The following is a 24115-nucleotide window of genomic DNA, read 5'->3' as shown; positions in this document are numbered from 1 at the left end:
ATGAATAATTAAATGCCTCAGCGAAATTTGCTAATTAACAAGGTCATGCCCGTTTGGCCAGGAACTACCTTCGTTCAGCTACAACTGCGATTTTGCTTCCACTTTTAACTATTGCTACATGAATTGCAGCCGGGCACCTGCTACTGGAAATGAAGCCATTCGACACCTTATTTTCCACGGGTACTTAAGTGCGGTGTACATTTACATGGCAACCCCTTTCTTGGCGAACGAAAAAAAAAATCAGAATACTTCTTCTCTTCAACCCCTTGGTTCGGGGTAAGCAGTTCACATGAAAAAACTTTGTGGAAAATGTGAGCTGAATTGATTTCTATGCAATCATGGTAAAGGAAATAATGCATATTGAATGGGATGTCGAATTCTTTGATCTTTCACCCTTAGTTTTTTTTATTGAGGAACAACTTCAGGATTAGGTATGTGTTAGAAAGAGCATACGCGATAAACATGAGATCTAGCCCTTAAGCCCGTAACTATCCTATACCTTGTTCAACGCAAAACTCCTGTTATATGTTTTAATGCATATTCTACTACGCAATCAAAAATTAACAAAACTAGTTTGAAAATGTAGTTTTGGATCTTGTGACCCAGGTTTACCCAAGCATTTTTTAACCAATGCGTCTTTAGTATTGACTTTTTATAAACTTCATTAACTTATTAATGTTAAAGAATAATGGATTTATTGATGAATTTCTTGGAAAATTTCTGGAAGAATCTCTGAAGAACAAGATGGAGGAATCCCTGAGATTTTTGCTGCGGCTATCCTCAGAAAAAATCCCGATTGAAAATTAAAAAAAAAACATCCAGAACAAGAATGCTTGAAGTAAATCTTAAGGCATTCCGTGAAAGATAAGTTGAAGAAATTCCAAGAAGCATTTTCCCTTCAACAAATTACTCAAGACATTTTTGAAGAATCTTTGAAGAAATTTTGTAACAAATCTTTGGGTAAGTTCCTAGATATCCTTAAATATATTACTGGCTGAATTAATTGAGGACTTCCTTGCTATATTCATAGAAGAATCTCTAGGGGATTCCTGAACAAGTCCTTGGAGAAATTTCTTTATGTTAAGTCGTAGAAAATGTGGGGGATACTGGACATTTAAATTAATTAAATTAAGTTTACTTTGAATCGAATACGTCAGTCATATCTTTTTAAAGATAGTATATTATCCATTCTTGCATAAAACAAGAAATAACGATAAAAAAAAATCCACTAGAATCTAACAATTTCCGAGAATATCAGTACTTGCTCTAGTTCACAGCACTTTTGTTCTTCAAAGCAAATTGATACCAAGTGTCGCAGCTGCGTGATTCATTTATAAATGTGTATTGTTTTCGCACGTGGTGACCTCCCTTTTGCATATCCTAGAATGAAACACCAGCCCCCCAAAGTAGTCTCCATACCGCCATCAATTATTAATTCTCCTTCTTTTCTTCTTCCATTCAACAGTGTCCCACAACCCCTACAATTCATCGGATATGCCGATGCCCTCGGCGAAGGAGCAAACGCTGATGTGGCAACAGAACTCGTACTTGGGTGATTCCGGCATCCATTCGGGTGCGGTCACGCAGGTGCCATCGCTCAGTGGCAAAGATGACGACATGGAAGACGACCCGCTGATGTTCGACATGGATCAAGGTTTCTCGCAGAACTTCACCCAAGATCAGGTGGACGACATGAATCAGCAGCTCAGCCAGACACGTTCCCAGCGTGTTCGAGCCGCCATGTTCCCGGAAACCCTCGAAGAGGGTATCGAAATTCCGTCAACACAATTCGACCCACAACAACCGACAGCGGTACAGCGATTGTCCGAACCGTCGCAGATGCTTAAGCATGCCGTTGTCAACTTGATTAACTATCAGGACGATGCTGATCTGGCTACTCGAGCTATTCCAGAGTTGATCAAGCTCTTGAACGATGAAGATCAGGTTGTGGTTTCCCAGGCTGCCATGATGGTGCACCAGTTGTCAAAGAAGGAAGCTTCACGTCACGCTATTATGAACAGCCCACAGATGGTCGCAGCTTTGGTTCGTGCTTTGTCCCAGAGCAATGATCTAGAGACCACTAAAGGAGCTGTAGGGACGTTGCACAATTTGTCGCACCATCGGCAAGGTTTGCTAGCAATTTTCAAATCTGGTGGAATCCCAGCACTCGTTAAGCTGCTATCGTCGCCGGTTGAATCTGTGCTGTTCTATGCAATCACAACGCTTCACAATTTACTGCTCCATCAAGATGGCAGCAAAATGGCAGTCCGTTTGGCTGGTGGCTTACAGAAAATGGTAGCTTTGTTGCAGCGCAACAATGTTAAATTCCTGGCTATTGTTACGGATTGTCTGCAGATTCTTGCCTACGGAAATCAAGAAAGCAAACTTATTATCCTTGCTTCCACTGGACCAAGTGAATTGGTTCGCATTATGCGCTCATATGACTATGAGAAGCTTCTTTGGACGACCTCCCGTGTGCTGAAGGTCTTGTCCGTTTGTTCGAGCAACAAGCCAGCCATCGTTGAGGCTGGTGGCATGCAAGCCTTGGCCATGCATTTAGGAAATCCATCACAGCGTCTCGTTCAGAACTGCCTCTGGACGTTGCGTAACCTTTCCGATGCCGCCACAAAGGTTGACGGTTTAGAAACGCTTCTCTCTGGCTTGGTCACAGTTTTGGGCTCGTCGGATGTGAACGTTGTCACTTGTGCTGCCGGCATCCTGTCCAATCTGACGTGCAACAACCAACGCAATAAGGTCACGGTATGTCAAGTTGGCGGCGTTGAGGCTCTGGTCGGTACCATCATCAATGCGGGCGATCGCGAAGAAATTACGGAGCCAGCCGTTTGCGCTCTGCGTCACCTAACTTCGCGCCATCCGGAGTCCGAATCGGCGCAGAACATCGTTCGCAATGGCTACGGATTGCCAGTGATTGTGAAGCTACTTAATCCACCGTCCCGTTGGCCACTGATCAAGGCCGTCATCGGACTGATTCGTAATCTGGCGCTCTGCCCATCCAATGCAGCACCATTGCGGGAACATGGTGCGATTCATCTTCTGGTGCGGTTGCTGTTTAAGGCGTTCCAGGATACGCAAAGGGTAAGTTGAGTTTGATGTTTTAGGCAATATTAGATTACGTATGGAAAGGGCGGAATAGCTTTTGCAAATTAAAGCTTCGTTTGTTCTCGCAGGCGCATCGAATAATTACTGAAAACTTATTATCAACTGGTAGAATCAAAATTTGGCCTTTGATCATGACGTAATATTTCAAGAACTAGTTTTAACTTAGATATAAGGTAAAGATACATCGAAGCCAAACCTCGAATTTTCGAGAGCACAAATCTAGAGAACCATACAACCGTTTGTGCTGGAAATCTGTCTTACTGGTCACTCATTGGTGGTGACCAGGGATTGAATCCTGAGAAAATTGAGAGAATCTCTCGCGTATCGCTATCATAACATGCAGCACATTTTGAGAGACTGTTAATCATATACTGCTACAACTTTGATCAGATCGGGGGATAGCAGTGCATGATAAAACCCCTCTAAACAAACTCCAAACCTGGGGGACACTTTTGCTATCGGAAGTTCGGGGATTGTTCATCGTGCCACTAAAGTAAAACACCAACCCCTAACGGGAAACAAGCGAGAAAAATAAATTTTATCATCGCTCTCTCTTTGGGGCTCTTGTTCGCTGCTCCTATTTATCAGACTTGTTACAACTTGTGGTACATTTTAGATCATAGACCGCAACAGATGGGATGTTTTTCTTCACTTGCTTTGATCGTGCTTCAAAATCAAATGAGAGCGAATGGACTGATGCACGAGTCCACTATCTGACGTTTGAGCGGTGCCGTGTTATTTACGTGACCATGGCAACGAGTGAATTCGGCACCGCTCAAACGTCAAATTAGTAAACTCGTGCATTGGTCCATACTGCAATGCCTGGTGGTGACCAATTGATCAAATTTTCAGCGCGAACGTTCGTCAGGTACTCTAGATTTAGGCTCTTAAAAATTCGAAGTATGGCTTCGATGCATCTTCGCCTTAAAAGACTACTTAAGGCTAAGTAACCCGTCATTCGTTTTGGCAACAATGATGACTTTTCAGCTTGCATTTCAAAGTGATAAAACTCAGTCTTGATAGTTTATATTAACTTGAAAAAGTATCACTGTACGTGCTTACATGCATAAAGTATGCTGATACTTTTTCAGCACTGTCAGTGCAATCTAACTGATTTTCATTGATTCGAAATCGTGAGATGAATTAGCAACAATCATCAACGACGCGTACAAATTTCAATGACGGCCTACTTCGCCTTAAATGTACTGATCTGGAGTGGAGTAAATGCTCTTATTACCCACATCTTTAGATAACATGCCTAAGAATCCTACAGATATTATTCAAGACATGTTTTCTGGAATTCTTTCACGATTAACAACAGCAATTACCTCAGAATCTACAGATTTCTCCCAGATCACAGAAACATAGAAACAAACATTTTCTTTCTATGGAATTTCGTAGAAGAATGCTTAGAGGTGTTCTTTGTCCTTTCTTTTTCGTGGTAGCTCTAGAGCTCCATTAATTCTCGCGTATCTTTTCAAATGGATCTATGTAACAATGAGAAGTTTTCTCCTCTCTCGCTCTCTTTCGATTATAATACTGCAATGCTTGAACTTTAGGGAAGTTTGTTTTTTAATATGAATCGAAGGACAATGTTCATGGCGTTTCACAAAAAAAAACGCACTGAAGAGTGTAATGCGGCGCAGTTATTGATAAATCTTTACAGTACTGGGTGCCGACATCGAAGTTTCCAAATTCGGCAACTACGCAATCGTTCGATCGATTTCGATGAAATTTTTAGGAAAATTAATAAATGAGTTATATTTTTAATTCATGCATTGACAATTTCAAATTCGGGGATAATTTTGGACTTAGGTCCAAATTAACGGTAAATGGTTGAGCATGGCGTACCATTGGTACCTCGCGTACCTGCAGGAATGAAATACACCTCTTTGTGCGGTCCTTAGCCTCTTGCCCAGCAACTCCTATCCCTACCTCCTCGTGGTACTGGTCGGGGTACGAGTAACCTTGGGGAAGACCGGGTAACCAACCCCCGGTGGGAACTTTGGTCGTATGCTGACAGAGAAGGGGGGTTTGCTTTTGCTTCTGCAAACCTTGAGCGTCTGTACTATATGTCAGGAGCGGCTCACAACAGCGTCTGTTCCCCATGTCAGGGGTGGCTGATCATCGTCCGAGTGCCAGAGAAGGACTCTGAGCTAAACTGCGCACTATGGCCCTCCGAACATTTAGGGGGAATGGTCCTCCGGAAATCTAGGGGGTTGGTGTCAGGCCCTGCAAGCCAACCGTAAAAACACATCAGCACAGGAATGTCACCGAGAGAATACGGACCGGAACAAACGGCAAAGACCACAGCAACGGAAATGGACTAGCGATTGGAAACTTGGTACGTGGAACTGCAAATCTCTAAACTTCATCGAAAGCACACGCATACTCTCCGATATACTGAAGATCTGCGGTTTCGACATCGACCATCTACCAGAGCTGCGGCAACACACGCGAGCTGGTAACAGCTATCATAGTAATGGGTGATATGTAAAGGCGCGTGATCGGGTGGTGGCCGATCAATGAGCGAATGTGCAAGTTAAGAATCAAAGGCCGATTCTTTAACTTCAGCATAATCAACGGGCATAGCCCACACTCCGGAAGCGCTGATGATGACAAGGACGCATTTTACGCGCAGCTCGAACGCGAGTACGATCGCTGCCCAAGCCACGACGCTCAGGTTGGCCAGGAGGAGGAGTTCAGACCGACGATTGGAAAGTTCAGCGCCCACCGGCTGACGAACGAGAGCGGCCTACGACTGATAGGTTTTGCCGCCTCCAAGAATATGGCCATTCGTAGCACCGACGTCAGAACCTATTGTGGCGCTAACATTGACTCCGACCACTACTGCCCATAAAAGCATGACAAACTGTCCCATTGATTTTTGAACCAACACCTATTTTGATCAAAACATTCTTGTTTCAATATTTACTTTACCAGGCATACAAAAATGTACACACTTTGTTCGACAATGTTGTGGAAAAATATGAAGTTGATGCAGTCCCATATTGAAAAATAAAGGCATAACAGTCTCTATATGAACTTTCATCCCAAATAGCTACTGCAAAACGTGAATTGTGTTCAAGTTAATATTTTTTGCTGATCAATCGAAGCAAAATGAGTTATCTCTGTGGTATTGGCATATGAATATGGCGTGCAAAATTTTACTAGAAAATTATGAACATTTGTATGAGAGAACAAACTTCAATCTTTGAAAGCTTTTTTTCTAAATGTCTATTTACTCCATATGGGACAGTTATGCCTTTATGGGCAGACCTGGTGATGGTAAAACTGCGCCCAAAACTATCCGTCATCAACGATGTACGGTACCGACGTCCGCCACGGTACAATCTAAAGCCTGTCCACGTTAAATTTCGGACACCCAAATAATGGCAGCAAAAAAAAGTTACTCATAATTCAACAAAAACAATTGTTTATTTCAGAATAAAAGAGTTATATCTACAAAATAAACAGTTGACAAGGATGTTAATCCTTCTTGTACGTATGATTTTGACTTCCCAACTTTGCGAGCCACATTTCGCACAGAAAGATTGGGATTTTTCTCAATAATGGCTACCACCTTCTTATCCATTTGTCGGGAGCATACTTTTCGATTTGTTCCACTTCCAACCTTCCGATCCACAGTCAAGCGCTGGTCAAATGATTTGCAAACACTAAATACCGTACTTTTCGGTAGCTTTAGTTTTTTGGCAAGATCGCGTACCGATAAATTCGGATTTTGCTGCCGTTCAAACAAAATGCGTTTGCGCACTTCCACTTAATTGGACGCCATTTCAGTGAATGTTACGATAATGTAAACATGTTGTACCACGAAATAAAGTGGAGAGTTTCAGCTGTCATATAAGTGAAACGTTTCAGCAATCCGTGAAATAATTCAAAACCTACACTGAAAAAAAAAGTGTCCGAAATTTATCGTGGACAGGCTTTAGCGCGACTGAAACAACCGGATGTCACCAATGCGTACGCGCAGCATCTTGAGGCAGCGTTGCCGGATGAGAGCGAGCTCGATAGGGCCCCTCTTGAGGACTGCTGGAGGACAGTCAAAGCAGCCATTAACGACGCTGCCGAAAGCGTTGTCGGATATGTGGAACGGAGCTCAAGAAACGATTGGTTCGACGAAGAGTGCCAGGAGGTTTTAGAGGAGAAGAATGCAGCGCGGGCTGCAATGCTGCAGCATGGTACGCGACAAAATTTGGAACGATACAGACTGAAGCGGAAACAACAAACCCGCCTATTCTGAGACAAAAAGCGCCGCCTAGAAGAGGTGGAATGCCAAGAGATGGAGTTGCTGTACCGTTCTCAAGAAACGCGGAAGTTCTATCAGAAACTCAACACATCCCGCAACGGCTTCGTGCCGCGAGCTGAAATGTGCCGGGATAAGGTTGGGAGCATCTTGACGGACGGACGCGAGGTGATCGAAAGCTGGAAGCAGCTCTACGATGAACACCTTAATGGCGCAGAGAACACAGGCACAGAAGGTGAGGACAGCGAAGGCGATGGCTACGTGCGCACAGCGGACAGTGGAAACCAACCAACTTCCACGATGGGGGAAGTTAATGATGCCATTCAACAGCTCAAGAACAACAAGGCCTCTGGCAAGGATGGTATTGAAGCCGAACTCATCAAGATGGGCCCGGACAAGTTGGCCGCTTGTCTGCATCGGCTGATAGTCAGAATCTGGGAAACGGAACAGCTACCGGAGGAGTGGAAGCAAGGCGTTATATGCCCTATCTACAAAAAGGGCGACAAACTGGAGTGTGAAAATTATCGTGCAATCACCATCCTAAACGCCGCCTATAAAGTGCTATCCCAGATTCTCTTCCGTCGTCTATCACCTATAGCAAACGAGTTCGTGGGAAGTTATCAAGCAGGTTTCATCGACGGCCGCTCGACAACGGACCAGATCTTTTCCGTGCGGCAAATCCTCCAGAAATGCCGTGAGTACCAGGTCCCTACGCACCATTTGTTTATCGATTTCAAGGCGACATACGATAGTATCGACCGCGTAGAGCTATGGAAAATCATGGATGAGAACAGCTTTCCCGGGAAGCTCACAAGATTGATCAGAGCAACGATGGACGGTGTGCAAAACTGTGTGAAGATCTCGGGCGAACACTCCAGTTCGTTCGAGTCTCGGCGGGGACTACGACAGGGCGACGGACTTTCACGCCTGTTGTTCAATATTGCGCTTGAAGGTGTCATGCGGAGAGCCGGACTTAACAGTCGAGGCACAATTTTCACGAGATCCGGACAATTTGTTTGCTTCGCGGATGACATGGATATTATTGGGAGAAAATTTGAAACGGTGCCAGATTTGTTCATCCGCCTAAAACGCGAAGCAACAAAATTCGGGCTAATGGTGAATAACAATCAATTTACTATTGAAAAACAAATCAAAAAGTTTTTAGACCGATTTCGTAAAATTTTGCAACATTGTTCCAGCACGTTTAAAAACACGATTTTTTGTAAAGAAATAGTGGATCAAAGTCGTGGGAAAGAAACAGTTAAAGGAATACCTGGATAATTCCTAGATAATTCCGAAATGCCTCAATTATTTCTGGAAAAAATTCTGAAAAATATAACAGGAAACCCAAAAAAATCGAATGGCTGTTAGCGACTGAATATCTTTAAAATAACAACTTCTAAGACCACATGCCTGAAAAAAAAAGAAACCAGACAGGAATGAAAAAATGTCAATGCGAGGTACAAGTGTTTTTAATAGTTTCTAAGGCAGCGTCAATTTATTACGTAACGCTAAAATTGAAAAAACAGGGGATCTCGTAGCCTCGAGGCTACACTATCGCTTTGTAAGCGGAAGGTCATGGATTCGATTCCCAGTCCCTTAACAAAAATCTTCGTCTAGCCACCGGACGACGCCGCACGGAGGACTGTGTACAGGGGGAACACATCCATCCTTGCCTCACTCGATACCGGAAGCACGGCAAACTGAACCACCGTAACAATGGACTTTGGATACATAGACATGGATCGGATCAACTGCAACGAAGGTCTCACTCCTACCTACTCGGTAGATGTGTTCTTGAGAGCAAAATAGCAATAAGAATTAGATTAAAAATAGATTATTTAGCAGTGTGGCTACAGAATACTATGATACTCGGCACAGTAGCGGCCAAGTGCACGGGGTGCCTACTAAATATAAGGAATAAAAAAATGGAAAATGTTGACCCCCTTGGGGGGGCCCTTGGTAACGATTTTTGTATGGAAATTTTCAAATTTTGGTATGAATCGTAACGCTTGAGCCTAGCCCCTTCGAGCGTTACGAAATTTGTGGACGCCGTCTAATGGTATTTAAGGAATTACTCGTGACATTACGATAAGAACTACTGCTCGTATTCTTCTTCTTTGCATTAACGCCTTCCCGGGGTAGAATCTGCTTCTCAGGTTGATGTTCTAATGAGCACCACCACAGTTATTAAGGCGAAACAGCTTAGAATCCAACGTTCAATATTGCAAAAAAAACTCAAAAAACTATTTAGATTCTAAATTTCTCAAGAAAGTTCTGAGCTTTCCAGGAATTCATCTATTGATTACTTTATCGATTTTCCTCGGTGTTCCTCCGAAATTTCTTTGCGGAATCCTTAACTTTAAAAATTCAATTAAGTTTTTGTCCCGAATTTTCTTACAAATGGCTTCATGGATTTATTCGGATTTTTTTCATATTATTTATTAAGGAATTCCTCCAGGGATGTCTCCAACGAAATGCCATGTAAAAAATTTTAAAAATCACTTCAAAGAAATCCTCAAAATAATCTTTAATGAATCTTCTGTAAAAACTATCCTGCATCACGATCAATTTCACCGGATTCCGTAAGTGCGCTTAGTTTGTGAATGATGCAGACTCTAGTAGATAAATCATTGGAGAAATGTTTGAAAGGACTGCAGGAGTAATTGCTGTATTAAATTCTGAAGAAATTATTACCGAAATATCTGTAGTAACTTCAAGAGGAATCTAATTTATTGAGAACATCCTGTAAGATTTCGTTGAATAATCTGATAGGTTTTTTTTAACAATTTCTGGAAGAATCTGCGGATCTGTTTTTTTTTAATATAATTCTAGAAGAACTCCTGCACAAACTAGATAAATCGGTGGAGGAATTTCTGGACAGATTCTTGGGAGAATTGGCAGTGAAATCCCTAGAAATATTGCTGTAGAGATCAATGGAGATGTTTCTGAAAGTATTCTAAAAGAAACTTCCGTAGAAGAATAAAGCATTTCCTCGAAGAATGTGTTAAGAAATTTCTGAAGAACCTATGGAATAGTCGCATAAGAATCTCTGGAGCCTCTACAATTTTGCATCAGGTTTCATTCACAAGGAGATAAAAGTGATTGATTTGTTTATTTACTTTATTATAGAGAGAAAAACAATGACTTTAGAGACCAAAGACTAAAGTAATGCCTGGAGGTGAAAATGCCTTAGTGATATTCCTGGTACCTATTTCTTTTCTTTCTTTTTACTTATTTTTTGGAACGCGTCTGAAATTAATTTTCGAGAACATAAAAAAGGATCTTTGCAGGCATTTATGGGATTATAAGTAAATAAATAATCTCTTGCTGAATTCCGGGAGTAATTCCTGAAGTTTAAAATGAAATATCTAAATAAATTTCTTGAAACATATATGAAATTTTAAGCCATTCTACAATTTTCATAGAAACGTTTGAAATCATAGAATGTTGTGGAGTTAAATTTACAAGAATCAATGGCAAAGAAAATCGACTTTCACATTTTCTTTTGGAGGTTTTACTCTGGAATGCATTTGCAACTACAATAATCGAAAATCAGAATGATATGGTTAGGTCTACCAATTATATTTTTTTCAGGGGGCGATGAAATTCACAAATTTCAAATATTATTGCGGGAGATGTGAACAAACGGTTTCGGACCGACTCTTCTTAGCAGGCCAATTTTATGTTAAGCCAGCTAAAAGGCTAAAATATCATATTTTTTTAAATTATCTGTACAAATATACATTAAACTTACAAACTCGGTAACCTGCTCAGGAAGACGATTACTTCCATCCTAGCTGAAAGACATCTCCACACTAGATCTACGATATGCTTTGTGACAGTATTGTTCTGCATATATAGTTGCGGTATAGACAGTGGTTCTCAAACAGTGTTCTAATTTCTCGCAAATTTTTGTAACAAATGTCATTCACTTACATTTTAAGGTCCTGCGTCCACCTCAAACATTAAATTATCGATATTGTCTATCCGATTAAGTATCATCGAATTAACAATACAATATATACCTTTCAGCAACGTTCATCGGTAGCCACCAACGGGTCGCAGCCACCGGGTGCCTACGCCGACGGGGTGCGTATGGAGGAGATCGTTGAAGGCACTGTTGGTGCGTTACACATCCTCTCGAAGGAGGAACTGAACCGGCAGCTTATCCGCCAGCAGAACGTGATTTCGATCTTCGTCCAGCTGCTCTTCTACAACGACATCGAAAACATTCAGGTATGTGATGGATGCGATTTTTTGCTGCCTCAACGGGTTTCTCGCTCTATCCACGGTTGAAGTTCCTGTGGTCCATGCGCATGCGCTGTTCCCCACAAAAAGGCGTTTGTGTCGCACCAGAAATCGGATGCTTATGTACTTATGTGCTCAGTATCACCATGTAATCGATTTCCCCTCCAAAAATTCCATTACAGCGCGTTGCTGCCGGTGTCCTGTGCGAGCTGGCCGTCGACAAGGAAGTGGCCGAGATGATCGAAGCCGAGGGTGCCACCGCACCGCTGACTGAACTGCTCAATTCCGCTAATGAGGGTGTTGCCACCTATGCGGCCGCCGTCCTGTTCAAGATGAGCGAGGACAAATCGATGGACTACAAGAAGCGTTTCTCCAGCGAACTGACCACCCTGCCGGTGTTCCGCGACGATACGATGTGGAACAACGGCGAGCTCGGGATAGGGCCGGATTTGCAGGTAAGATTGATCGCTTGGGTGGAACGGGTTATTTAGCAGTGTAATTATACTAACCGTCGTGGTTCGAGTATGGGAGCACCGGCGTGAGCATTGGGAGAGGTCCAAATGATTTCCAATCGCTTCAATACGGGTAGTATCTTGTTTTTTTTTTTTGCAATATGTTATAATTTTTGTTACTGTGTTCACTGTAAAGTTGCTAGAATGTATACTCTCGATCGAAAGTGTTGAGCTGCCTGTCGCGAATGTGGCAGTAAGCTGTTGTGTAAAATATTAAACACATTTCTATTATTCTTTCTATTTTTTTATATTTGTTACTATAGAAAATCATAACAAAATGAAATGTTTTTAATTTCTATTGGTTGGTAGAATTTTGTACGTCGTTCTCAAAAAACGTCTTTCTTCTAAAGTAGTGTTTTCGCGTAATGTTCGTAGTTTCGTACCTTTCAATCAGAAGTTACAGAGTTAATCACAATAATCTTTCTAGATGTCTTTGATGTTTTTGACGTTAACTACGTCCTACGGCAATTGAAAATCTAAAATGTTGCGACCGTCACGAAATTATGTAAGATTTTGAATACTGATAACTCAGCCATTTATCGGTAGATTTTTAATATTTTCCCTCCAATCGGTCGGAAATTTATACAACATTATACTCAAATGGAGAAACTTTTGATTTTTAACGATTGACTATCGAAAATTGGGAAAATGTCGACTCCTTTCTTACGCAACCAAACTTCAAAAACGTGGGTTGGGAAGCGCTTATAATAGCAGACCAATTTCTGCGTCTTCGCTCATTCTTCTTTTGACGTTAACTACGTCTTACGGCAATATACTGGGTGTCAATTGAAAATCTAAAATGTTGCGACCGTCACGATATTATGTTAGATTTTGAACTAAAGGAAGGCTGCAACTATGACAATCGACTAAAATTCAAATGCAGAAAATCACTTGGCGTAGTTAACGTCATGCGGTCATGTCTTGTACACAACCCCCTCTATTTTTTTTTTACTTCTTGATGTGGTTAACTTGGTCAATTGAAGATTATGATCAAAATATATCAATTTTTAAAATAGAAATCAAACATTGGGCCATAGAAGGTTTCAATAGCACTAGCATTTGTCTTAGTCACGTCCTTGCGAAAGTGACGTCTTATTTAAATCCACCCTGAACTACCTAACCCAATTGAAAACTCGCCTGATAGTAGCGCAAAATTTGCGTACGCGGATCGGTGAGTTGCAGACGAGCTCTACATTCTGTATCCTTTCATAGGCATTACGGAAAGTTTGATGTTTTAGTGAGAAATGTAAAGGCCATAGAATACGTTTCAAGGGCCTTCCTTAGCCGAGTGGTTAGAGCCCGCGGCTACGAAGCAAAGCCATGCTAAAGGTGTCTGGGTTCGATTCCCGTTCGGTTCGGGATCTTTTCGTAATGGAAATTTCCTTGACTTCCCTGGGCATAGAGTATCACCGTTCCTGCCACACGATATACAAATGCGAAAATGGCAACTTTGGCAAAGAAAGCTCTGTATACAAATTCATACGTTAGATGGTTTATGATCTACGTTACTGAACTGTTTTCTCATATATAATGCAATATATTAAATGAAAACTTAGTAATAAGAGAGTTTTCAAAAGCAAATGTTTGAACTTAAACAAATTTTAATATTCAACCAACAGAATTCTTTATCATTTTCTGAGTATTGACGTACAAATATTCGGCTTGTTAATTTATAGTTTCGATTAAATGAATTGGAAACGATTGGAAATTCAAATAACTTTAAACTACGATAATGCTTATCAAGGCATTCATTGATTGGAAAACGAAACGTTACTAACAAAATATCTAGCTTAAGTTTTAAGTTCAGTACCGAAAATTGACTCACCGTCGTTCTTTATTTCTTTCCTTCTTTTTTGTTACTGTTTTGTTCGTGTTACACTTTACTTCACCACAATCGGCAAATAAATAAACACCACCAACACACACGACCGCTTCTACCACAATCACTTCCAACCACCACCCACCTACACCTATGGGTTCAGGACATCCTCTCGCCCGATCAAGCATATGAGGGCCTTTACGGACAAGGTCCCCCCAGTGTGCACAGCTCTCACGGCGGTCGTGCATTCCAGCAAGGTATGTAAACCCACATTCGTTATCCTTTAGCCTATGTACAAAAAATGTATAATAATCGTATGTCGTATTTATCAGCTAAAAAGATTTTCTGTCGTTGAGTAAAAAACTTTATGAACCATTATATGAAACATGCTGCGCAGGAATAAGCAAAATTGATAACTAAGTATGATACTAACCCATCGTACGTTGCTTTCTTCTGTCTCTTGTGTACTTTCAGCTAAACCAGCCTAACATATATCATCACTGAAGAAGCAAAAATCTAACAAGAAATAATACTAAAGAATTGCGTTGCAATACTACTTTTATTTGCCTACTTAGTCCTATTAACATCTCAATTTTGTTTATTTATTGTATCAAAATTTCTAATAAACCATAATTTCCTTTTCTGTTAATTTAACCCTATGTAGCCTTCAGTTCCTTTTCCTGACATATGAAGCTTATGTTTGTTACCATTGGAAAAACTAGCTGATTAGTATCAAAAATCTACTAGCTCATTCTTTCGTTTCCTAGCTGGATAGTGCCAAATTGTGCTGAAATGATACTCACAAGTTTTATAACAGCACTTAAAGGGCATTATTGTGGGCTAGTTTTGGTTTAGCAATCAGTATTCTTCCCCTATTTTGTTCTCACAGCCTTTTCTTGATATTACTGTATGTTAGTATCAGTAGAAACAGTGGTAGGAAAAACAACCTAACGGTAATTCATAATTAAAGGCAACATGGTGTAAAACAAATCTCGAAATAAAGCAAGTTGTTTGTTAATGAAAACAGAAATATGTAAGATGTCGACGCATACAGTAGATTCATTTTTTGAAATATCGACATAAAACGAACACACCTCACTGGGTGTAACGAAATTAGAGGAATGCGTTTCAAACACAGGAAGAAAATCTCTGCAGCGGCAATCGTGTAGCAGCGCTCAACGTCCAAACAATGCTGAGGGCAGTAGTAAACATCGCACGTCACAATATCTGCGTTCTTCAATTACCGGAGCACGTTTGTGAGCGAATATGTGTGTATGCGGAATCGGTCTTCTTTCAAAACTTACCATAGGTGAATACCTTTTTCTGCACGAGTAAAGTTTCGAAGATGGTTTTGTGGTTTTATGGCCTCTTTTTGCTTGCACACCATGTTTTTTTTTTCTAGTTTTCTTTACCTATGTTTGTTGGTTTGATAGTGACTTAGATAGTTTTTATTTTTTGAAAGAGATTTTCTGTGTTTTATTCGTGGTTTAGAGAATTATTTTCACCAATTCAATATCGCTGTTTTTCTTCCAAAGTTTGACGATTTTTGTTATACTTACATTAATAATGCCACGTATTTCATTACGATATCTTTGTTTGATAATTATAATTTGATTGATTTCCAAAATGCTTCCTATTACAGTAGAATTGAAGTGTTCAATCATCCGAAACATGATTTTGTCTTGTTTGGTTTTGATATTTTTATGTTTCACTCTTAGTTTAAACTTTCGGGATATAAAGAGAAAACGAAACTACGTGTGGTTTCTACCAGATCACAGAATCTTCTGCTGTTGGATATATTTTCGATTCGCTTCTTAGCCTACTCAATAATCGATCGGCTTTTCGGCCGTATAACGACAGGGGTTGGATCATTCTACCGAACGCGCTAGATTAGATTCGTACGCGGTACGCTACAGATATCATTATGAACTTATTGGGAGGGTAGAAGAGGCTTCATATTTTATTCTTATTTTATGAAGTTTTCCCACAATATGATAAGACAATTTTCCAACTCTATATGTACTACTAATTCCCTGCCCTAGCTGCGATCCCCTTGAAGTTTTACAATCATCCGGGCCTCTAAAATGGATGTTCTAGGAATTAAAAAACGTATATGAAAACCTGCCAAAGGTCCCAGATTGAATCAAGCGATAAAGTTAAAAATCACACTCAAAAATTGCGTGTGATGTACCACTGATATTGGAAGAATTGTGCTATGACCATCTGAAGAAGTTCACTGAGAATTTTTTAGAACAAATCTTGTCGAAATTTTGCAGAACAATCAGCAGGTTGAAATTATACCAGCAATTTGTCAAAGGTATTCCCAAGAGTTCGTTGAAGATTTCCTTGGGAATCATCCCGAAAGATTTCCACAAATATCTGCCAAGGTATTCTCTTAAAAGATTTCGCAAGAAATTCGCGAAGTTTCCATCGAGTAATATACTAAAGATGTTACCAAGCAACATCGCTAGAGGCAGTTATTTATATGTATAAAAACTGTAGTCCGTAGGAAGAATTCGTTAAACAGTTCTGAAAATCTTGTCAGATATTTATCAAGTATCTACACAAAAAAATGTCAAAAATCTCTTCTACAGATATCAGTTGAAAATCTTACCTTGAGTTTTATTATCTTACGACAACTGTTTGGTGCTGATTCTGCAATGTTCCTAATCATCCAACTATGCCGTTATGATCTTTGTCAAGAGAAAACTTACGTGACATCGCGTAGACTTTAATGCCGTTTACGACTTTCTAAGTGCCGGTTGACTGTCTTCACCAGCTCATACCGATTCTTCTTTTTGTGTGTTTGATTCTAAGCAGACAAGTCAGACCATGATAACACGGAAAACTATAATCCATTAGTTGCTTCCAACCCTGCTGAAAGTTGTTGTCTTGGATCATCTTGGTAGTAATCCTTCTGCCTCCAACTGTTTTAGTTAGTTTCACGAAGATCCGATCAATTCTATCGCGCACCTCGGTATGCTGCAAGTCGAAGATCAACCACATTTCAGTCTAATCTTCTAACTTCGATAATAATGTCACATCCAATACTTCTCGATAAGCTTTTGTATACTGTTGCCTAGTAGTACAGCTTCAGCTTCATCGTGCAGTCCTTCAGCAACAATGAGGTTATCCTCGTAGGAGCACCGTTCGCTTCCTCCAGGGAAGGTTAATCATTGAAGGCTGCAAAGATGTCACCGACATCGTGTGACGATCGTTATGTTGATTTGCTTATTGGACACTTCGTTGAACAAGGGATGTTCTGCTTCTACTGATGGCTCCTGGGCATCCACAAAATTTACTTTACCACTAAAAATATTAGTGATATAATACTTTTGAAAGATAACTCGAAATCAATAAACTGTATTCATTAATAATAACAAAAATCATATCAATTTTCAGAAAAACGATATTTAAAATTTGGTTGAAAACAAGACTGGAAAAAAGGTAGCAACACTTTCGTGAAATTTAATGAAAACAAATTTCAAAGGACATTTAAAGCAAAAAATAAAGTTTTTTACCGTCAAACAGCTCATATGCAAAACAGATTGCATACAATGTATCAGACTTAGATGAAATATGCATATTCTCAGAAAATAGAAGGATGTCTATTTCGCCCCGTGTGTTCCTTATTTCCCTACACATTGTACGAGAACGAAAAAATAAGCCAGTCATCTACGAATTGTGTTATTTTTTTTCTTTCGGACGAAAATCACCTAAAAATACCGTAAGAATGTTTGGAAACTATAGAATTTTTCAGTATACTTAACTTAAAACCGACAAAATTGTCACTTAAACCCTTTTGCATTTTGGGCTCCTGAAATGTAATGAAAGCTTTTTTAAGACTCTTTTAAACCTTGATTAACAACGAGCAAAAAAAAAACTGTAATCAAAATAGCAGCCTTCTATGTAACCCTTGATAAATGGTTCCAGAGAATAAATCTTAAGTGTTAAACATGTTATATATACTATAATTTTAAATACAATCAACTCTCCACATCTCGATTTCTCTTCCTATGTCGATGATTTTTTCGGTCCCTTCATTCCTCATACATTTTTACTCTCCATATCTCGATATCCTCCTGATCTCGATATCTTCCTATCTCGATGTGATTTTCATTCCCGATTTTCTCTCTGTATGTCGATATGCCCATTATCAAAGGTCCCTAGACTAGATTTTAGGAATTGAAAACAACTTGCCAAAACGAAATGACGTCTGTTTGTTTTTAAATTTCTTGGTAACGGAGAGTTTTAATCTAGTGTTAATTGAAAATTTGTTTCTCCCTATCTCGATGGTCCCTTCGATATCGAGATGTGGAGAGACGGCTGTATAAGCACAATCTTAATCTTTTCCTGAAATAAATAAATACCGGTGCACTCCAAGTTTTTTATTGTATGGCTAAACAATAGCTAAAAGTCTTGTTTTATTTATCCAAATTTTGAAATTTCCCCGTAATACTTCTGAGTTTAAATAACATTAATATGATTTCAAACCAGTTTCAAACTGCCTTGTGGTAATTAGAACACCTTGACCAGAAAAGGCTCCGAAAGCCCTAGCAAATGATTCCTTTGATTTCACCGCGGAGTGTTTTATTTTTAAGGCTCTCGCGTTTTGCTGGGCAGTGAGCTTTGGAAGCCCAAGCGAGCGGTCCCTTTGTTTTCGCAGCGGAAAGTTTTTTTTTTTCAATTTCCATGTTCTGCTGTACAGTGTGCTTCGAAAGCCCAATCAATCGGTTCCGTTGTTTTCGTCGCCAGAGTCTTTTTTCGGTTTTCGCATTTTGCTGGGCAGTGTTCGTGACGAAATTGAAACTGATTGACAACTGCCCTATCAACGGTGGATTATAAACTGGTGAGCTCGTTTCATGCTTCTATTTCAAATAAGTTATATATATATATATATAAACACAGATATTTTTGTGACAACGGTTTTGCATTCTTTTTATTTTTTATTTTTTTCAAAAAACATTTATTACTTCGTCACTACAAATGTCGACATATTTTTATTCATGTTTCACATAACAAATTGATATAAATATACCTATACCTTTGTTATGGAAAAAAACGCGTCAGTAGTGTTGGATCCGTTGAATCTGTTGTATACTCCACTCGAGCGAGCAACGAAATCAGTATCGTGTCTGGTTTGCGTAGTAACCGCACTGTCAGTGTCGGTCATCCGTGTATATGCTCACGTATTCATTTCAAATTATATATTTATCGTTTACGAAAACGAATCCATTCCCATATCCAAACTCCCAGTGTTTTCTTGTGAAAGTGCAGAGGACTCCTCGGCTTCTGTAAAGCAAGTAACACGTCAACATTTCCCTCCCATTCCAAATTGACCTGCATTCGGACGCAGCCGGCGCCGGTATTGTTTATTATAATAATGAGAGCACCAGTTCTTACACATTGAAGATGCTACTAATCCCGAGTAGGGGATGGTACACAAATTATGTCACGCTAAATTTCAACTTTTTTTAGTATTCGTCTATGTCAATAGGTGAGGTAACACGAATCGCATCACTTACCAAGCTGAATCAAGTTTTTGTAGCTTCTGAATCCTTTCCACTAACCAAAACTCCTTCCCGTGACAACCATGAAGATGCATGTCTCAAAAATAACCATTTTCAGCGTTATAATATTTGTGAATGAGCCCTAGGCAGCGCTGGTAGTAGGTCTCTTTTCAGAGACTTGATCTTTATTTCAATGCAAGTCTAAAGTCTCTAGTTTCAATGGAAGGTCTCTAGATTCTCTTTAACTTAACTCTTTAACTAAAATGTTCTCTCAAGTCTCTTTTTTCCATACTCTGATTGCAGTGAATTCTGATGCAAAATTCTACAGACTCCAGAGAAACTTTCAGAGGCTTTAACGCGACTATTGATCTGAATCAAGAATCGCGTAGTAAAATTCAAGAATTTATACTCCGATTTTCGAGGAAAAGCTTTAGAAATTATCCTAGAGGTTTATGTGCAGTACTTTCAGGAACTTTTGGTATTTGGTCCTTCGACCTGGTTGCTTGCTTCTGCGAAGGCGGGCGATGAGGGCAGGATCAAACATGTTGCGCGTCGTTCGCGTAGTAAAATTAAAAACGCCGCGGAACGTTAGTAGTGTTTGATCTATTGATCGCGTCGCTTGCTCTGGCGGGAGCGAGCGATGAACACTTGTTCGGCGTACAATGCGATCATCGAATTATATCGCGAATCCGGTTAGGCGTGATTATATAATGGATCGCATCACCAAACATTGTTGACTCCCAGATCTTTACATTATCCCACTAACCCAATATCCTTTCCATGACAACTGTGGAGACGCAGAGGTATACTCGGTCTGTTACGGTCACGCGAATCCGAGGTGGCCGTTCGGAATGTGAGTGACACGTAAACTAATAACACATTAAAAGGACATATTTCGGTATAAAATAACAATGGTGGAAATGAGATGTTCGCGGTTTCTATGCTTCTTTTCAACTGATTAATTAATAGCGTGCTGTCACGGCGTCAACGAGATGACCGTAAGGACGTGGCCGGCGCCGTTATTGACTTTCAAAATGGGAACTCTCGATTTGTGCACATTGAAGAATGGTAAGCTAATCCCAAGCCCCATTCATTACATCTCTGCCCAACGTAATTTTATTGAGGATAGTGCAATTTGTCCTGAATTCACTCCGGGAAACCCTTGAGCACTCCAACGCTACCGCCCCAAGAATTATTTTTAAAATTTTTCTTAAGACTGCTTCAAACAAATGATTAAGGTGTTACTGTTTGAAATAAATATTCATACAGGAACTCTTGTTAGAGAATCCATGTTAGATAATCCATATTCAAAACTTCGAAAATTCTTAAATTCCGAAAAAATCAAACGAAAAAAAGGTATTACAAAACATATTGCTGCATGTATAACATTTCAAAGTGTTTGGCTTCAATTTATTTAACATTCAGTTTCGCTGATGACTACACCTCAAACAAATATGTTTTTCATTATTGATATGATTTAATGAAATATCAATAGACGGAATCACCTTCAAGCTTCAGCTCTTCGAATTTCTTTCCATTCACAATGTTTGTGGGTGAACTATAACTAAGACAGATTTTAAGAAAAAAATGGAAAACATAATCGAGAAACAATGAAAAAAACTTATTTTTATATACCCGATATCTAGGGCTCACAGTTATTTAAGGATTTTACAGTTTAATCCACGGAAATTTGTTGTACGTACTACTTTTGTTTGCGATTTTCAGCCATATGACACATTTTTACTTCACCAAGGAAAAAAAAAGGCGTTTCACATTTTCAATATTTTACATTAAGCGAAACTAAACATTAGGAACAACAAGAATTATCATTGACATGAATGCATGTTACATTCAAAATGATGTCTTTTGTATACTAAGTTTTTAATTGAGTAATGAGCTTAGAGAAATGTATAGTAGTAACATACTATGTTATAACGTTTAACCGTACTTAGTTAATAGTCAACTACCGTGATAGAATTAGCATAGAATATAGACCCGTTTAGTTGTACGTTTCTGATAAGACTGAAGTCTTTTTTATTTGGCTCAGAGTAATGTGTGTTAGGTCAACTGACTTAGCTATCACAGTATATGTAATATACAACAGTTCTTTCCCTTTTCAAAGATACTGACAGTACTCCGATAATTTCGATATTCCTTATAATCTAATCAGAACAGTTTTAAGCTGAAATAACAATGATAAACAACTTGACGATGAACTATTACGAAACTTCAAATTCCTACGCTGATCGTATATCAAGTTCATTTTTTCTTGTGTGAAGTCACCCATTGGAATCACTTCCAATATGGGAATGCTAGTGAACAACTTTTGTGTCATTCATTTGTTCTTCCATTATTCAGAATATTTCTCGTTAATATGTATGGCCTTTGCCCCCTTAACTTTCTGATACTGTTCATTAATATTAGCGACATCATCATGCTCTTGATCGTGGAACAAATTCGTATGATAAAAATGTATAAAGCTGTATGTATATTTATACTACTACATTCATAATAATCGAAAACATCACACATGCTGCATCGTATTGCATTCGTTATTGACATTGAAAAACACCTAGGACATTGCCTGCTAATGCAATACACACAGAAGTTTTGAAATGGAAATCCTTGCAACATAATCAATTTAAAATAACATAATATCCTAATATGTGTCATAAAACACCAATCTCCTATATACTGCAAATTACGAAATCCTTTGAAATAAGTCAACACTTCATTCGGTGTATGTATTTTATTTTTGTCTACTGCTGTGGCATTATAATTTTGATAGGATTTGTTTATTTTATTTGAATTTATAAGAGTATTTACTCCGTTACCAATCGACCATTCTTTTATATAAACTAACTTTTCTTCACTGTTAGTGAATGAATAAAACATATAATAATTTTTTGCTAAACGCTTCAAAATCAACAACCTACTTTTCGCCACTTTTCCATGAATTCGCTTATCCTTATTTGGGACCTTATCCCACGTCAAAAAATCTTCACGATCTCTTTTATAAGGTTTTACACATTTAACTACAGCAACTTTGCTGGACTCATACGCACAATCATATGTAATACAACTTGGACATCTCCTACTCAGTAAAAACTTATTCATGCCAGTTCGACACCGAATATGAAAATCGCTCTTGCAAATCGAGACCATTGTCTCCACTTCCACCACAGAAACCTTTGATTTCTATGTTATTTATATCCTCCTAATAAGATGCACTTTAGGTACACAGAAAAAGGTCATTCAATCACCGCCACTAAGGTTCTTAATGTGATTATAGTTTTCGGCTGATGTTCAAATGGCAGTTTTTCCAGTTTTTTTTCACTCCAGGTGAGAAGCTAAATCACTGATATGAAGAGCTATTGTAGAAACTTTTTGGTTGTTGAATGTAACAGCAGCGTCCTCATAACCTTTGTTGTGTAGGAACAATGGAGCCGATGTTGTGCACGCTAAATTCACTCGTTTTTTTAGCCTCGTCGCCACTTTTGTATACTAAGTTTTTAATTGAGTAATGAGCTTAGAGAAATGTATAGTAGTAACATACTATGTTATAACGTTTAACCGTACTTAGTTAATAGTCAACTACCGTGATAGAATTAGCATAGAATATAGACCCGTTTAGTTGTACGTTTCTGATAAGACTGAAGTCTTTTTTATTTGGCTCAGAGTAATGTGTGTTAGGTCAACTGACTTAGCTATCACAGTATATGTAATATACAACAGTCGATTATTGTTGATTCAAAAATAATCAAAATTATTTCAACTCAGTACATCCAGTTGAATTGAATTGTATTTCCTTTTTGAAACAACAAACAATATTATTATTTTGAATAGCTTAAAATTCTTTGCGTGAGTGTTTCATTTCATATTCATTCGTTGTCCTGCGATAACTACCTTCAACTGATAAACTTAACAGAATGAATATGGTTTGGCACTCACGTGTTTTTTCACGTAGCTTCGACGTTTGGATTATTTTGAGTGTACGAACTTGTCTAAAATCTTGAATCACTTCTACCAATACCCGGTCAACCAGTCAGTGATTTCCGATCGCGATCGATATCGATTGGTTTCAAATCGTTAGCGATCGATATCGATTCGTTTTGAGTCATTAGCGAGCGCCATCTTTCGACTAAGATCTATAAATAATTATTAGGACTTGTTGGTCGGGTACTGTCGCGCTAGATTCCTAATGTCAATCCCAACACTAAGGACGCGTTAAGAATAGTCACTTTCCAGCTTGTCACCTTTCTCATAAATTGGCTTATTATACCTTCTTTTCACTCCTCCGGTTGCTGTTCTGTATCCCATTTATCAATCGGTGCACACAAGTTGCCAACTTTTCCGAGCTCATCATCGTCCTCACCCGCAGTACGATATAGCTTTCTATTTTCCATTTCGGTGTTCTTCCACCTTACAATCACCTCACGCTCATACGTCAAGATAACTCCACCTGACACTTTCTCTCGCGTTTTCGTTACTCCTCTTGCTCTTTATCGTAGGGTACAATGGGATAATTTAGTCATAGTTGGGAACCATCTGCTTCCTGCATATGTTTTGCCCTTTTTAATTTGTATTCAAATTACTCTGAAGCTACAGAAAGTCAGACTTGTTTTACTTCATACAA

General features: G+C 39.2%; 1 protein-coding gene across 9 annotated transcripts in view; it reads left to right on the top strand.

The window, feature by feature from the left end:
- LOC5576477 (armadillo segment polarity protein) overlaps positions 1-24115 on the top strand; it is a 91458-nt gene that overhangs the window by 65599 nt on the left and 1744 nt on the right. For 6 of the 9 annotated variants that reach the window (XM_001662620.2, XM_021844829.1, XM_021844832.1 and 3 more), the window contains 4 exons: positions 1466-3096; positions 11423-11626; positions 11821-12093; positions 14133-14226. In XM_001662620.2, coding sequence (XP_001662670.1) covers positions 1466-3096; positions 11423-11626; positions 11821-12093; positions 14133-14226 — 2202 coding nt within the window. Of the gene's footprint in view, positions 1-1465; positions 3097-11422; positions 11627-11820; positions 12094-14132; positions 14227-14443; positions 15279-24115 lie in introns of those variants that run through there. The other 3 variants (XM_021844850.1, XR_002500502.1, XM_021844860.1) reach the window with 3 other exon arrangements.

The sequence above is a fragment of the Aedes aegypti genome, chromosome 1 (genome assembly GCF_002204515.2).
Source record: "Aedes aegypti strain LVP_AGWG chromosome 1, AaegL5.0 Primary Assembly, whole genome shotgun sequence".
NCBI classification, from domain to species: Eukaryota; Metazoa; Arthropoda; class Insecta; order Diptera; family Culicidae; genus Aedes; species Aedes aegypti.
The sequence above is the reverse complement of the archived record's forward strand: the minus strand, read 5'-3'. Positions and strand labels throughout refer to the sequence as shown.